The sequence below is a fragment of the Globicephala melas genome, chromosome 10 (assembly GCF_963455315.2).
Source record: "Globicephala melas chromosome 10, mGloMel1.2, whole genome shotgun sequence".
In the NCBI taxonomy this organism is placed as follows: Eukaryota; Metazoa; Chordata; class Mammalia; order Artiodactyla; family Delphinidae; genus Globicephala; species Globicephala melas.
In genome coordinates, this window is record NC_083323.1 from 70516116 (window position 1) to 70532892 (window position 16777).

General features: G+C 38.6%; 1 protein-coding gene across 1 annotated transcript in view; it reads right to left on the reverse strand.

Moving 5' to 3' along the window:
* PDZRN4 (PDZ domain containing ring finger 4) overlaps positions 1-4417 on the reverse strand; it is a 374440-nt gene extending 370023 nt beyond the window's left edge. Inside the window, exons 1-2 of the mRNA XM_030835379.3 lie at positions 3564-4417; positions 1106-1192 (exon numbers count right to left, since the gene is read on the reverse strand). Of these exons, the coding sequence (XP_030691239.2) occupies positions 1106-1192; positions 3564-4199 (723 nt within the window). The 5' untranslated portion in view covers positions 4200-4417. The remainder of the gene's footprint in view (positions 1-1105; positions 1193-3563) is intronic.
* Positions 4418-16777: the final 12360 nt, after the last annotated feature.

Here is a 16777-nt window from a genome sequence, read left to right on the forward strand (position 1 = left end):
AAATTATTTCTCCTTAATCAGCCTTCTTTAACATGAATTGTAAGAGGCTCTTAAAATTGTCTAGTGTCATCTACATGTCAAACACCCTACTAGCATTTATAAAAATATTCCTTACGGGAAAAGAAAACAAAAATGATATGCTGAAAAGACTTTTATCTTTTCATAATAAATGGCAACTGTTCTAGAAACAGAATACAGCAGTCATTAGTTGCTAGGTTTTCGAAATGCTGAATACAAAGAGGAAATATGTCATTGCCATCCTGGCCTGAACACAGCATATGTCCAACAATGCTGACAGTTTCTGTGGCCAACGTCTGCAATGCAGGATGCAAAACTTTCATGGCAGCTGACTGGAAAGTGAAAGAACATGATTTTTTAAAAACTTCACCACCTTTCCTAGTTAGGATGAAAATTAAGTTGATGTACTATTTGAAGGATACGAAAGAACATTGCAACTACAGTATTTGGTATAAGTTTGTTAACTCATGCATTTTGAAAACAATTGGCATCAATGTAGAAAAAATTATTCAATTTAATAAAAAATTTGATTTGGGGAGCCAAAAATATATCAAATCAACTATCTTTTTTAGACATGGTATTACCTATGTAATTGTGAAAACAATTATCCCTCATTTCAACTTATTTTAACTCTTCATTCATTCATTCAAGATATTTTATAAACTGCCTGGTCTGTGTTAGCATCTGAAAACTGACCAATTTGACATAATAAATAAGAGGTACAAGCAAGCAATATACCTGTCTAAGATTATCAAGTAGAAATTGCCTATATGTGTTATTGTGAAATAGGTTTATTTAAGAAATTTGCCAACAGGGCTGTATGATGTAGGTAAAATGTGAAATGTACTCTTTTTTTTTTTAAGTAGCAAAGTTTGTTAGCTGTTGTTTTATTTTTCTCAAAAAAATTCTCCGTTTGTTCTGGAATATTTATACTGGAACATTTGCATTTTGATGACAAGCACTATTTTAAAGATTAAACCTTCTTTTTTTGTTTGTTTGTTTTTTTTAACTTAAAATCCACAAATGAAAACTAAGTCTTCTATTATTTTAAGCAAAGAGTGAGTTATGCATTAACAGGGTGGGTTACCTGATTTGGTCGACCTCCTATAATATTGAATCCCAAAGTGTCATTTTCTCTTTCTAACACAATAGTGAATGGCTTATGCTCTCCATCCTAGAAGAAAAGGGATAAAATAACTGACTAGTTAAAAAATATAAAAAAAAATGCTACAATAAAGGTGTTTTTTAACTGTAAATAAATTGATTTGAAAAAGAGAAAACCTTAAAATCTTAAAATTAAGGATGGCTGAATTTGGGAGGTTAATTTCTTCCTGAATTTACTTTGAAAGTATGTATTTGAAGGAACAACCATGCATGTGAGAAAAATAACTATTTTCAAAAATGACTAAATGGCTTTGCATGTTTATACATGCAGCTTTTATCCTAACTCAGCATCTGATTCTGACTCCACTGTAACTTAAACAGATTTCTGATTCGACCATGCAGGTATCCTTATTTTTTCCCTCCATTAGCCCATGGTAGGGCTCATCCCTCCAGATGAGTAAAATAAATTGTTAAAGAATCTAAGAATTATTTTATGTAATAATTTCACTTTGGAAAATCTTAAGGGATGCAAATAATAGTGAGCTATTTATAAATTTATTTCAACATTAATATTCACATTGCTACTGAAATACAGGATTTTGTAGGTTACAGTAATCGTAATTTTAAATGGTATTTTTATTTGGTTTTGCAGAATTTTAAAAAGAGAGGATTTATGCTAACTAAAGCAGTATGTATTGCTTTCCTGATGGCCAAATAACAGTTAAACAAACAGGAATTATATCTACAAACCTGCTTGTTAAAAAAGACCAATTTAAACATAAGATGAAATAGTGCAAGGCTATATGAATTTTATTCATGGTTATTCATATTATTAACTATTCTAGGAAATTACATATTTGGCAATTACTTCAGAATGATAAATTTCCATAAACATCATCACCACTGCTACCATCATCACCACCTTTTCCCAGGAACTTTTCCCAGGCAGTGTGCACAGCAGCCCCTGCTGGTAGTGGGAAAACATTACTGAGCAGCACGGAGAAGCCTTTTGGTAAGCAGTCTGCAGATCATGGTCAGTTTTGCCTCACTTCTCAGAACCACAGCTTGACTTCTCAACTTGTTGCATGGACTTCTCTGTCATATAATCTAGCCTTGCTCCTTTCCACCAACCATTGCTTCCCCAGGACCTTGAACCCTGAACTGGTATTACAGACCATACTTCTGTGCTTCTCTCTGGTCCTCCCATTTTTGTAAATTTATGTGGATGTAAATATGAGAGAGAAAGAATCATAGAGAGCATCCAAACTTTTAATAAGTGTGTGCTTCCGTTTATCAGAGTAGAAACAGTTCAGCCTCTCACACTTCAATAATCCTTTTTAGGTTCAGGGACAGAAGCTTCTAAATTCGGTGCCTGAGTTGGAGGCTATGCAAAGCAGTTCCAAATGGGCATCACCCTGGGTTGCTCCTCCCCAGGAGGCTGGGGAATGAAAACAGCTCCTTGAACGGAGTGTATGTTCTGCTAAATCCCTGCTCACCATGGCAGCGGCCAACAATGTCAAACACTGTGCAGAAGTCCTTCAGAAGAGAAGGAACATCTTTATAAACAAGCCTCTTGTCACGAGCCGCTGCAAAGAGGCTTGTTTATTCCGTCAGAAAGCCGGCGGTCCATGAACACAGTTCAGGGCCAGCAACCTCGACAAAGAAGGAAAACATCCCGGGAGGTCACACGGCTAGTCTGAGCGCAGATAGATGTGAGCTCTCAGACTAGGTTCCCCAAGTCTCACACTCACCCACTCACGTTCCACTAATAATGAAATCTGGAAGCACTTAAGAACTATTTAGGGAAGGTCGGGGTGATGAAAAGAACCCTGCAGGTCTAAGAAATCCCATCTCTTAATTTCTTAACTCCAAGTTATCCTGGTTTCCCGTATCCCTGAGTACCTGTGCTGAGTACAAAGTGGCTGATATGGGTGGTTTGGTAGGGAAACTAAGTCATGCAGAGCCAAAGGTGTGGGAATGACACGTCCCGGGATGCTAGCCAGCGGGAGAGGGGAGGCAGGTTAGGAGAGGTCCTCGCTACCTGGCTTTCCTTCTCTAACTGGCTTCAGGCCGAGGCCAAAGGTACAAAAAAGACGCAGAGAGGGTAGGCAGGAGAGTGAAAGATGGGAAGCAAGGGTCTGGGTGGGAAAAGGAGTTTTCCTAATTCCTCGTTCTCCGACGAAAAGTTGGAATTTAATCTGTTTAACTCTTTTCCAATCCCAATATAAGTGGAAAGGGGACAATCCTTGTAAACTGCAATACTAATACACTCGAAAGATAGTAATAGTATAGGATGATAGGATGATCAGGGCGATGGATGCTTCTTCCTACCACATAAAGAAGGATGTCACTTTGCGAAGGAATTCTGAAGTGCCAGAAAGAACCGTTCCCCTTTCCACCCCGATCGACCATTCCCCGGGTGCCGACCCCTCAGTACTTACCCGGCCGCGGCCGCCGCCCGGGTCCCTGGCGAAGTTGCGGACGTGAGCCATGTACTGAGTGAACTTCTTCTGGTACCTGCGGGCCGTGAGCAGCACCTCCCCCTGCAGCGCCCAGAGCTGCGCCAGCAGCGCCTTCTCGCGCCGCCTCCAGGACAGGACTTGAGGCCCTGGCGCCCGCCCGCTCCCGCCACGGACTCCCGGCGTCCCGCCGCGGCGGATCCCGGGCGCTGAGCCGCAGCCCCCCCGCGCGGACGCGTCCCCGCTGCCCCGGCCGCACGGCCCGGAGACGCAACCCCGGCGGCGGCGGCGGGCAGGGCCGAAGTCGCAGCGCTCGACGTGCGCCGCCAGCTCGCGCAGCCCGACCGAGTGGCCGCAGCCGCGGGCGCGGTGGTCGCACTGGGTGCGCAGCTTCTGGACGAGGCTGCGCAGAGGCAGCACCCGGTACAGATCGCCCGGCGCCAGGGGCTGGCAATGCAGCGGGCACCGGCGCCGCCGCGCCGCCCAGGGCAGCAGGCAGCGGGCGCAGAAGACGTGCCCGCACGGCGTGCACAGGGGCTCCTCCAGCACCTGGCCGCACAGCCTGCACTGGAAATCCGGGTCCACCGCTTCGGCGAAGCGCTCCAGGGCAAAGCCCATGGTAGGGATGGGGGAAAAGGGGGAGGGAACGAGGAGTCCACTTTCTCCGAACCCCTTGTCCCCCCACGAACTACCCCAGGGACAGTGCACCCGCTGCGATGGCTCGTCGGAGGGAAGGAGAAGGGTGAGGGATTGTGATCTCAGAGTTTGTTAGGCTTGAAGTTTTCTGGCTCCGACTAGGTCCCCTGACTCTGCCGTATTGATACGAATAGACGCCACCTCCAGTGGCCTCCCTCCCCCCCAACCCCCCACTCCCAACCTGCCCACTCCTTCGCTGCTCTGCAATTTACGTTCTTTCAAATTTTGTCTGCGGAGAGCTGAGGCCAGCTTACAGTGGTCCTTTGGAAAGCTGTGTGCCCGTTTGCCTGAACAGTGAGATTCAAGCAGTCCTTGGGCAGAGCTGGTAATGGGCACAGCGCGGGTGTTGAGAAACAACACAACTCCAACAGAATGAAAGCTCCCTCCGGAAGAACAGGATATTTGTTCGGTTTTCCTCTGAATCATCGTCCCGCACTCAGTCGTTCTTCAATAAACGTGTTTGAAATCGATGCACTTCTGTTCTTTCAAATCAACTACAAAATCATCAGCTAAGTGTCTGCAACCGAAGGAAATCATTGTGAGGTATCTACAGAGCCCGGCTTCTCAAATCACGATCCAGAAATCGGGTGAGTGTAAGCGAGGCGGGATGATGACTGACAGCAAAGACCGGGAAAAGGCCCAGGTGCTCGCCTTAGGACACCACCCTCTTAGGGAGAACTTGAACCGCCCTTCAAGATCTCCTACGGCGGGAGGACGCTAGGATTCTGTTACCTGGCAGTCTGACTGCAGGTTCAATCGCCACACCATCCGTCTTCTACCTCCACAGGCATTTTACCTTTGGGAATGGGAATGTGATCATTTGGGCACCTGGAAATGAGAATTAAAGGAAATGATGTTGAAAGAAAGAAGTGAAATAATGGCAATAAAATAATGAACTGCTTGCCTCTATTTGTCTTGAATATACAATTTAGGTCAAACTGCCCCTCCCTCCAGTTTGACTCTTCAAAGTGTGTAGCAGCCAGGCCTTACAGAAAACATGCAGTAAGGGAACCCTCCAAGCCCTCCTGCCCCAGCTTCCTTCACCATCTTCTGAACCTTAGGAATGCAAAGCAACCCTATGGCCGGGCTACACACCACTTATTGCCATTATCCTGATGCTACTTCCACATAACTTAGGATGAGCTTCCTAAATTAGTCATTGATGATTCCTCATTGTTCCCAGAAAATCAAGTACTTTGGTGTAGTGCCAAAATGTATCAGTTGAAACACATGAAAGATGCTCCAGACTTTGTTCTTTAAATCCTTGGCACTAACTGAAGAATTAGCAAACGCTAATAGTAGAGGCTAATAAGATCTTCTGAGCCTTTTTTCTGTTTGAAAGAGGAGATTTCATTAGAGTAGTTCAATAGCAAGTGAGGATCCTAGGGTGGCTTGCCAAATATTTGATATGTTTTTAAACTTGTTTCAAAATAAAAAGCTATATTTCATATTTTATACATACAGATATATGATAAAGTAACATTTGTCACAGTGCTCTACATTTCACCCTCCCCTTTGGCCAACTAAATAAACAATAAATTCCTGAATAAATAAGCAATCATTTAACAAGAACAGCATGTACATATACTTGGGAATTGGGTAAATCAGGAAAAGCAGAACCTTATTGAATTTATTCAAATAGTTCGGGGCCAGAGGCATCTATTCCATCTTTTTAGGCTGTTGGAAAAAGCTACGACTTACAGCTATGGCTTTATAGATGGAGCTTGGCAATTATTGTTTCACAATAAAAGCAATGGCAGTGAGAACATTTTTTAAAAGAGAGCATGAAGAGATGGAATCTAAAAATATTCGTGAGATATTAGGAAAATTAGACTTGCAGTTACTTGAAAAGAAAAAAATAAAACAGTGGTTGTGTGATGCCCTTGGTCCAGCCATGCAATTCTTGTAGCAAAAGTTAGGAATGTGAGCAGATTATGGTATGAGTTATTCCAGGATATATAACATTTTGATTGTTAAAGAGAAGATGGATGTCAAAGACCTTGTCCAAAAAGAATAACAAGTTCAAAAATGAGAACATGTGAAGTGAAGCCAAGTAATGAAGTAGGCCAAAAGGAACTAGGGAAAAATCTTTTAATTCTGAGAAAATGCAAGCCTGAGCGTGTCCAAAAGAGTTAAGTACCAGGAGAAAAATATTACAACAGTTGAACCCTAAGGGAATGGACACACTTAAAGTGAACCCCATGGACTCTTCCCATCTGAAAATCTGTGACATCAGTTGAGCCAAAGAGTCTGATTTCACTTCCCAGACTATAAAATATTATTCTATGTATAAGGAAAATAGTAATATCTAGGAAAAGCTTGGGTGAGCTGGAAACTTGAAGCCTAATTAGATTGAGGTAATTAGCTGATGTAAGCACTTGGAATAAGTTTTAAATATGCAAAATATTTCAGCAAAACAGATCCAGTAATATTTGAATGTTTTTTGTCAAATGAGACAAATTAGCACCTTGCATCATTAGTTTGGGCATATCCCTATGTTTTCACTGATCATAATTTCCTTTTAAGAAGGCCTGGTTAGTGAAGTTTTCAGGCTGAATAGCAATATTGGAGGAAGAGCTGAAAGGTAAGCTGCTGTCTTCCTTCTTGTCCAGCTGTCCTGCTGGTTGTGGCCAAGACCATGCCTGTCCCCTTTCTTATAAGCTTTCCTTCAGACTGAACTTGAGAATATGCGTGGCCAACTGAGAGACAAGAGAAAGACAGTACATAGACTTAGTTCGTCTCCAAGCCACGGACTCTGGCTTGACTCAAAATATCTTTAAGTAGTCAGTAATTGGTTTGGAATTTTCAGCTTGGGAACTAGTTTTTGCTTCAATTCACTGTCAGGAATCATATATTCATGAAAACAAATTAAAAAATTAACTTGCTATATTCTTTGGGCTAATTTCTAGAGCAGTAATGAAACTAAAGTATGCCTGTTTGTGTTTTGAGTGAGAAGCAGGGTTCCAACCCAGTTCTGAGTCATCCCTACTGCCAAGGATGAATAGGGAATCAGAAAGTTACTTACTGCTAAAAGTCAAATGTTAAAAGACCAAATACTGAAATGCTATATTCCAAGACTCACAAATGATGGAGACGTGAAAAATAAAGAAGAGATTTTTTTTTTCCACCCCATGCATAGATAGTACTTTAAACCAACTCATTTGTGATTTGTGTCATGTTGTCTCATGCATTTGATTGAGAATCATAAGATCAGGAAGCTTGGGGAAATTTTTTCAAAGAAAACTTTAAATAAGTCATTTCTTTATTTCATATATGTTCATATAGCATAATTTGGTACTTTTAATACAAGAGTAATTTTTAAATCTCCTGTTATAAGAACTTGAAATCTCATTTATATTTTCTTTTCTCTGATTCCCTGGCCATTTATCATGAATTAATGTTATGGGCTATAATCAAATACATTTTCCCAAAGTGCCCTAAATTTAAGCTACAACTATATAATATTACTCTGATAGGTAAGACAGAAACAGCCAGCTGCTTCAGGTTAAAATAGTTCCTGTGGAATATATTTATCTGTATGATTGAAACTAACGTTCACTTTTGTTCTTATCTTGACAGTTTTTGCATCATAATCTAGAATCAGAATTGCACCTAGTACATAAATAAATATGTTCAGAAAGCGTAAAATAATAAGAAGGTCAACTTGAGACTATTTAAAAATTCCAAACTTGATAAAAAACAATGAAAGATGCTTTAAAGTTGAGTTTTTGAAAGCCTATTAAAAACAAGGCAGTATTTTTATAAGATAGGTTGATAACATACTATGCCAAATAAGAGACACTTTGGGATTTGTGTTTTACTCTTTGGCAAATAGAGAATTGCTTACACCCAGAGAACAGAGAGCAGTATCACCCCTTACAATCCCTGTCTTTAGGAGTTATTTGCTATTATCTTGCTTTTTGACTGCATTTGGCAAAATGAAGAGTTAGAAGGGGCATCATGACAGTGCAGAATGCTATTTTTTTAATGAATTTATTTATTTATTTACTTATTTATGTATTTATGTATTTATTTATGTATTTATTTTTGGCTGTGTTGGGTCTTCATTGCTGCGCAGGGGCTTTCTCTAGTTGCAGCAAGCAGGGGCTACTCTTGGTTGCGGTGCATGGGCTTCTCATTGCGGTGGCTTCTCTTGTTGCAGAGCACGGGCTCTAGGCACACGGGCTTCAGTAGTTGTGGCACGCAGGCTCAGTAGTTGTGGCACATGGGCTTAGTTGCTCCACAGCATGTGGGATCTTCCCGGACCAGGGATTGAACCCATGTTCCCTGCATTGGCAGGCCAATTCTTAACCACTGCACCACCAGGGAAGTCGCAGAATGCTATTTTTAAGAGGAATAAAGTGATATAAACAAAACTGTTATGCACACCAAATGCAGTAAATGATTTACAGTAACTGTGCAGTCTCTGTGGAAATGAATTGTCAGACAAAGCGAAATGGAGAATTTGAAGAAAACTGAGTTAAAGTGAGATAGTAAATTAAAAATTTTATCAACTTTCAATTCACTTATGGCCTAACTTTCTAAAATCACTGAGATATTAGTTAAGGTAACATTATTATCCTATTTAAGAGAGGTCTATTGTGAGAGATGGTTTGTACAGGAAAATATATAAATCCTGTATTTAATTAACCTTGATTTTTTTGCTATATCTCTGTGAGTCACAGTCACTGACAAAGAGGGAAGTTATCAAAAGCAATTATAAGAGGTAATGTGTAATAACTCTTTACTATATGACAGGCAATCTTTATACGCAAAATCTCTTTCAATTCTCCCAATGACCATTTTGGGTATATACTATTATTATTCCCACAAGTTGCCCAAGTTTACACAAATAAAAAGTGGCAGAACCTGGGATTAAACCAAGATCTGCCTCATTAAAGACCTTTCACTCAAACACTACACTGTAATGACTTTTTTTTTTATCTTGACTGCTGAGTTATTTTAGGATAAAATGTGCATATCAAACCTGATTGTGAATTGAAGTTATAACTGTGTCTATTTGAATTCCATTGTTCAAAGGCTACCACATTTTTGTTTTCCTTTCTTTAAGGAGGGAAAACCTAGTGTCATATGTATTAGAGGTCTTTAAGTAATTGATGTGAATGGGAATATTTATGTTATTAATTGTTCTGTGTAATACAAATGTGGTTATATTTTTAAATCACTTTGTCCCATATAACTGGTCTCAAATAGCTGGGAGTTTTCTATATAATAAGCCAGTTGTCCCAGTTCCTTAAATCCTGGCTTAATCAATCACTATATATTTTGACTGAACTCTTATTTTCTGTTTAGTTCTTCAGTGAAAATTTTCTGTAACTGAATATCTTCTAGTTGTTTCTCCACAAAGTCACAAAATTTTGAGATATGGTAAATTCATTAAATAAACTTGTTGCTTAGTGAAAGCCAACAACTTATTTTGTTGAATTTCATTTTTGACTTTTACTACTTGCTATAATGATGTGGGGACCAGAGCGTAAAATTAATAATGTAAGTAGGATTTGAAGACAACACTAGGAAAAATGTCACTAATCACATTTACCCTCAGTACAGTAGCTCCCCTTTATCTGAGGTTTTGCTTTGCATGGTTTCAGTTACCCATAGTTAACTGCATTCTGAAAATACTAAATGGAAAAGTCCGGAAATCAACAATTCATAGATTATAAATTGCACAGCATTCTGTATAGCACCATTCCACTGTATCCCACTCGGAATCCCCAACCATCAACATCATCATGGCTTGATGATTCAGGTTAACCGGAAACAGATGATCCTCCATCTGAGGTGTCATCAGAAGGTCAATAGAAGCCTAATGCTACGTCACAATGCTTATGTCATTCATCTCACTTCATCTCATCACATAGGCATTTTATCATCTCACATCATCACAAAAAGAAGGATGATTACAATAAGATATTTTGAGAGACCACATTTACATGACTTTTATTACAGTGTATTCTCATAATTGTTCTATTTTATTATTAGTTATTATTGTTAGTCTCTTACTGGGCCTAATTATAAGCGATGTATATACAGGATTCAGTACTATCTGCAAATTCAGGCATCCACTGGGCATCTTGGAACATATCCCCAGTGGATAAGAGGGACCACTGTAACTCTCCTTTGGGTTTCTGAAACCACTTGTTTGCGCATTTTCCACAACTCAAAGGTAATCCATAAGTAGTTAATATTATTTATTAATAAGTTATTACAGGATAACATAAAATTTTAATTTATTTTTTATACAGCATGTTCTTATTAGTTATTTATTTTATAGATATTAGTGTATATAGGTCAATGCCAATCTCCCAATTCATCCCACCACCATCACCCTCACCCCTGCTTTCCCACTTTGGTGTCCATACGTTTGTTTTCTACATCTGTGTCTCTATTTCTGCCTTGCAAACCAGTTCATCTGTACCATTTTTCTAGATTCCACATACATGTGTTAATATATGACATTTGTTTTTCTCTTTCTGACTTACTTCACTCTGTATGACAGTCTCTAGGTCCATCCACATCTCTACAAATGACTCAGTTTTGTTCCATTTTATGGCTGAGTAATATTCCGTTGTATATACTTACCACATTTTCTTTATCTGCTTGTCTGTTGATGGGCATTTAGGTTGCTCCCATGACCTGGCTATTGTAAATAGTGCTGCAATGAACATTGGGGTGCATGTATATTTTTGAATTATGGTTTTCTCAGAGTATATGCCCAGTAGTGGGATTGCTGGGTCATATGGTAATTCTATTTTTAGTTTTTTAAGGAACTTCCATACTGTTCTCCATAGTGGTGGTATCAATTTACATTCCCACCAACAGTGCAAGAGGATTCCCTTTTCTCCACACCCTATCCAGCATTTGTTTTTTTCTAGATTTTCTGATGATGCCCATTCTAACTGGTGTGAGGTGATACCTCACTGTAGTTTTGACCTACATTTCTCTAATAATTAGTGGTGTTGAGCAGCTTTTCATGTGCCTCTTGCCCATCTGTACGTCTTCTTTGGAGAAATGTCTATTTAGGTCTTTTGCCCATTTTTGGATAGGGTTGTATGCTTTTAAATATTGAGCTGCATGAGCTGTTTATATATTTTGGAGATTAATCCTTTGTCCATTGATTTGTTTGCAAGTATTTTCTCCCATTCTGAGGGTTTGTCTTTTCATCTTGTTTATAGTTTCCTTTGCTGTGCAAAAGCTTTTAAGTTTCATTAGGTCCCGTTTGTTTATTTTTGTTTTTATATCCATTACTCTAGGAGGTGGGTCAAAAAAGATCTTCCTGTGATTTATGTCAGAGTGTTCTTCCTTTGTTTTCCTCTAAGTGTTTTATAGTGTCTGGTCTTACATTTAGGTCTCTAATCCATTTTGAGTTTATTTTTGTGAATGGTGTTAGGGAGAGTTCTAATTCCATTCTTTTACATGTAGCTGTCCAGTTTTCCCAGCACCACTTATTGAAGAGGGTGTCTTTTTTCCATTGTATATCCTTGCCTCCTTTGTCATAGTTTAGTTGAACATAGGTGTGTGGGTTTATCTCTGGGCTTTCTATCCTGTCCCATTGATCTATATTTCTGTCTTTGTGCCAGCACCATATTGTCTTGATTACTGTAGCTTTGTAGTATAGTCTGAAGTCAGGGAGTCTGATTCCTCCAGCTCCGTTTTTTTTTCCCTCAAGATTGCTTTGGCTATTTGGGGTCTTCTGTGTCTCCATACAAATTTTAAGACTTTTTGTTCCAGTTCTGTGAAAACTGCCATTGGAAATTTGATAGGGATTACATTGAATCAGTAGATTGCTTTGGGTAGCATAATCATTTTCACAATATTGATTCGTCCAATCCAAGAACATGGTATATCTCTCCATCTGTTTGTGTCACCATTGATTTCTTTCACCAGTGTTTTATAGTTTTCTGAGTACAGGTCTTTTACCTCCTCAGGTAGGTTTACTCGTAGGTATTTTATTCTTTTTTGTGGCAATGGTGAATGGGTTTTTTTCCTTAATTTCTCTTTCTGATCTTTCGTTATTAGTGTATAGGAATGCAAGTGATTTCTGTGCATTAATTTTGTATTCTGCAACTTTACCAAATTCGTTGATTAGCTCTAGTAGTTTTCTGGTGGCATCTTTAGGATTCCCTATGTATAGTATCACGTCATCTGCAAACAGTGACAGTTTTACTTCTTCTTTTCCAATTTGTATTCCCTTTATTTCTTATTCTTCTGTGATTGCCATGACTAGTACTACCAAACCTATGTTGAATAATTGTGGTGAGAATGGACATCCTTGTCTTTTTTTTTTTTTTAATAAATTTATTTATTTTTGGTTGTGTTGGGTCTTCGTTTCTGTGCAAGGGCTTTCTCTAGTTGTGGCAAGCGGGGGCCACTCTTCATCACGGTGCACGGGCCTCTCACTGTTGTGGCCTCTCTTGCTGCAGAGCACAGGCTCCAGATGCGCAGGCTCAGTAGTTGTGGCTCACGGGCCCAGTTGCTCCGCGGCATGTGGAATCTTCCCAGACCAGGGCTCGAACGCGTGTCCGCTGCATTGGCAGACAGACTCTCAACCACTGCACCACCAGGGAAGCCCGGACATCCTTGTCTTGTTTTTGATCTTAGAGGAAATGCTTTCAGTTTTTCACCATTGAGAATATGTTTGCTGTGGGTTTGTCATATATGTCCTTTAATATGTTGAGGTAATTTACCTCTATGCCCACTCTCTGGAGAGTTTTTATCATAAATGGTGTTGAATTTTGTCAAAAGCTTTTTCTGCATCTATTGAGATGATCATATGTTTTTCATTTTTCAATTTGCTAATATGATGTATCACATTGATTGATTTGTGTATACTGAAGCATCCTTGCATCCCTCGGATAAATCCCACTTGATCATGGTGCATGATCCTTTTAATGCAGTGTTAGATTCTGTTTGCTAGTCTTTTGTTGAAGATTTTTGCATCTATATTCACCAGTAATATTGGTCTGTAATTTTCTTTTTTTGTAGTATCTTTGTCTGGTTTTGGTATCTGGGTGATGGTGGCTTCATAGAATGAGTTTGGGATTGGTCCTTCCTCTGCAATTTTTTGGAAGACTTTGAGAAGGATGGGTGTTAATTGTTCTATAAATGTTTGCTAGAATTCATCTATGAAACCATCTGGTCCTGGTCTTTTGTTTATTGGAAGATTTTTAACCACACTTTCAATTTCATTACTTGTGATTGGTCTGTTCATATTTTCTATTTATTCCTGGTTCAGTCTTGGAATGTTATACCTTTCTGAGAATTTGTTCATTTCTTCCAGGCTGTCCATTTTATTGACCTATAGTTGCTTGCAGTAGTCTCTTAGGATGCCTTGTATTTCTGCGTTGTCTGTTGTAACTTCTCCTTTTTCATTTCTAATATTATTGATTTGAGTCTTCTCCCTCTTTTTTTTTGATGAGTCTGGCTAAAGGTTTATCAATTTTGTTTATCTTCTCAAAGAACCAGCTTTTAGTTTTATTGATCTTTGCTATTGTTTTCTTTGTTTCTATTTCTTTTTTTTTGTCCATTTTTATTTACTTATTTATTTTTAACATCTTTATTGGAGTATAATTGCTTTACAATGGTGTGTTAGTTTCTGCTTTATAACAAAGGGAATAAGTTACACATATGCATATGTTCCCATATCTCATCCCTCTTGCATCTCCCTCCCTCCCACCCACTGTATCCCACCCCTCTAGGTGGTCACAAACCACCGAGCTGATCTCACTGTGCTATGTGGCTGCTTCCCACTAGATATTTATTTTACGTTTGGTAGTGTATATATGTCCATGCCACTCTCTCATTTTGTCACAGCTTACCCTTACCCCTCCTCATATCCTCAAGTCCATTCTCTAGTAGGTCGGTGTCTTTATTCCAATCTTGCCCCTAGGTTCTTCATGACCTTTTTTTTTTTCTTAGATTCCATATTTATGTGTTAGCATACCGTATTTGTTTTTCTCTTTCTGAGTTAGCATACCGTAATTGTTTTTCTCACTCTGTATGACAGACTCTAGGTCCATCCACCTCACTACAAATAACTCAATTTCATTTCTTTTAATGGCTAAGTAATATTCTATTGTAAATATGTGCAAACATCTTCTTTATCCATTCATCTGTTGATGGACACTTAGGTTGCTTCCATGTCCTGGCTACTGTAAATAGAGCTGCAATGAACATTGTGGTACATGACTCTTTTTGAATTATGGTTTTCTCAGAGTATATGCCCAGTAGTGGGATTGCTGTGTTGTATGTAGTTCTAATTTTAGTTTTTTAAGGAACTTCCATACAGTTCTCCATAGTGGCTGTATCAATTTACATTCCCACCAACAGTGCAAGAGTGTTCCCTTTTCTCCAAACCCTTGTCAACATTTATTGTTTCTAGATTTTTTGATGATGGCCATTCTGACCGGTGTGAGATGACATCTCACTGTAGTTTTGATTTGCATTTCTCTAATGATTAATGGTTGAGCATTCTTTCATGTGTTTGTTGGCAATCTGTATATCTTCTTTGGAAAAATGTCCATTTAGTTCTTCTGCCTATTTTTGGATTGGGTTGTTTGTTTTTTTGATATTGAGCTGCATGAGCTGCTTATAAACTTTGGAGATTAATCCTTTGTCAGTTGCTTCATTTGCAAATATTTTCTCCGATTCTGAGGGCTGTCTTTTGGTCTTGTTTATGATTTCCTTTTTTGTGCAAAAGCTTTTAAGTTTCATTAGGTCCCATTTGTTTAGTTTTGTTTTTATTTCCATTTCTCTAGGAGGTGGGTCAAAAAGGATCTTGCTGTGATTTATGTCATAGAGTATTCTGCCTATGTTTTTCTCTAAGAGTTTGATAGTGTCTGGCCTTACATTTCGGTCTTTAATGCATTTTGAGTTTATTTTTGTGTATGGTGTTAGGTAGTGTTCTAATTTCATACTTTTACACGTACCTGTCCAGTTTTCCCAGCACCACTTATTGAAGAGGCTGTCCTTTCTCCACTGCCTCCTTTATCGAAGATAAGGTGACCATATGTGTGTGGGTTTATCTCTGGACTTTCTATCCTGTTCCATTGATCTATATTTCTGTTTTTGTGCCAGTACCATACTGTCTTGATTACTGTAGATTTGTAGTATAGTCTGAAGTAAGGGAGACTGATTCTTACAGCCCCATTTTTCGGTCTCAAGATTGCTTTGGCTATTCGGGGTCTTTTATGTTTCCATACAAATTGTGAAATTTTTTGTTCTAGTTCTGTGAAAAATGCCATTGGTAATTTGATAGGGATTACATTGAATCTGTTGATTGCTTTATGTAGTAGAGTCATTTTCACAATGTTGATTAGTCCAATTCAAGAACATACTACATCTCTCCATCTATTTGTATCATCTTTAATTTCTTTCAACAGTGTCTTATAATTTTCTGCATACAGGTCTTTTGTCTCCTTAGGTAGTTTTATTCCTAGATATTTTATTCTTTTGCATTTTATTCTTTTATTCTTTTGCATCTATGTTCATCAGTGATATTGGCCGGTAGTTTTATTTCTTTTTGACATCTTTGTCTGGTTTTTGTATCAGGGTAATGGTGGTCTCTTAGAATGAGTTTGGGAGTGTTCTGCCCTCTGCTATATTTTGGAAGAGTTTGAGGAGGATAGGTGTTAACTCTTCACTAAATGTTTGGTAGAATTTGCCTGTGAAGCCATCTGGTCCTGGGCTTTTGTTTGTTGGAAGATTTTTAATCACAGTTTCAATTTCAGTGCTTGTGATTGGTCTGTTCATATTTTCTATTTATTCCTGGTTCAGTCTTTGCAGGATGTGCATTTCTCAGAAAATTTCCATTTCTTCCAGGTTGTCCATTTTTTTGGCATAAAGGTGCTTGTAGTAACCTCTCATGATCTTTTGTATTTCTGCAGTGCTAGTTGTTACTTCTCCTTTATCATTTCTACTTCGACTTATTTGAGTCTTCTCCCTTTTTTTCTTGATGAGTCTGGCTAATGGTTTATCAATTTTGTTTATCTTCTCAAAGAACCAGCTTTTAGTTTTATTGATCTTTGCTATCATTTCTTTATTTCTTTTTCATTTATCTCTGATCTGATCTTTATGATTTCTTTCCTTCTGCTAACTTTGGAATTTTTTTTTCTTGTTGTTCTTCTTTCTCTAATTGCTTTAGGTGCAAGGTTAGGTTGTTCATTTGAGATGTTTCCTGTTTCTTAAGTTTGGATTGTATTGCTATAAACTTCCCTTTTAGAACTGCTTTTGCTGTATCCCATAGGTTTTGGGTCATCGTGCCTCTATTGTCATTTGTTTCTTGGTATTTTTCATTTCCTCTTTGATTTCTTCAGTGATCACTAGGTTATTATGTAGTGTATTCTTTAGCCTCCATGTGTTTGTATATTTTACAGATCTTTTCCTGTAATTGATATCTAGTCTCATGGTGTTGTGGTTGGAAAAGATACTTGATATGATTTCAATTTTCTTAAATTTACCAAGGCTTGATTTGTGACCCA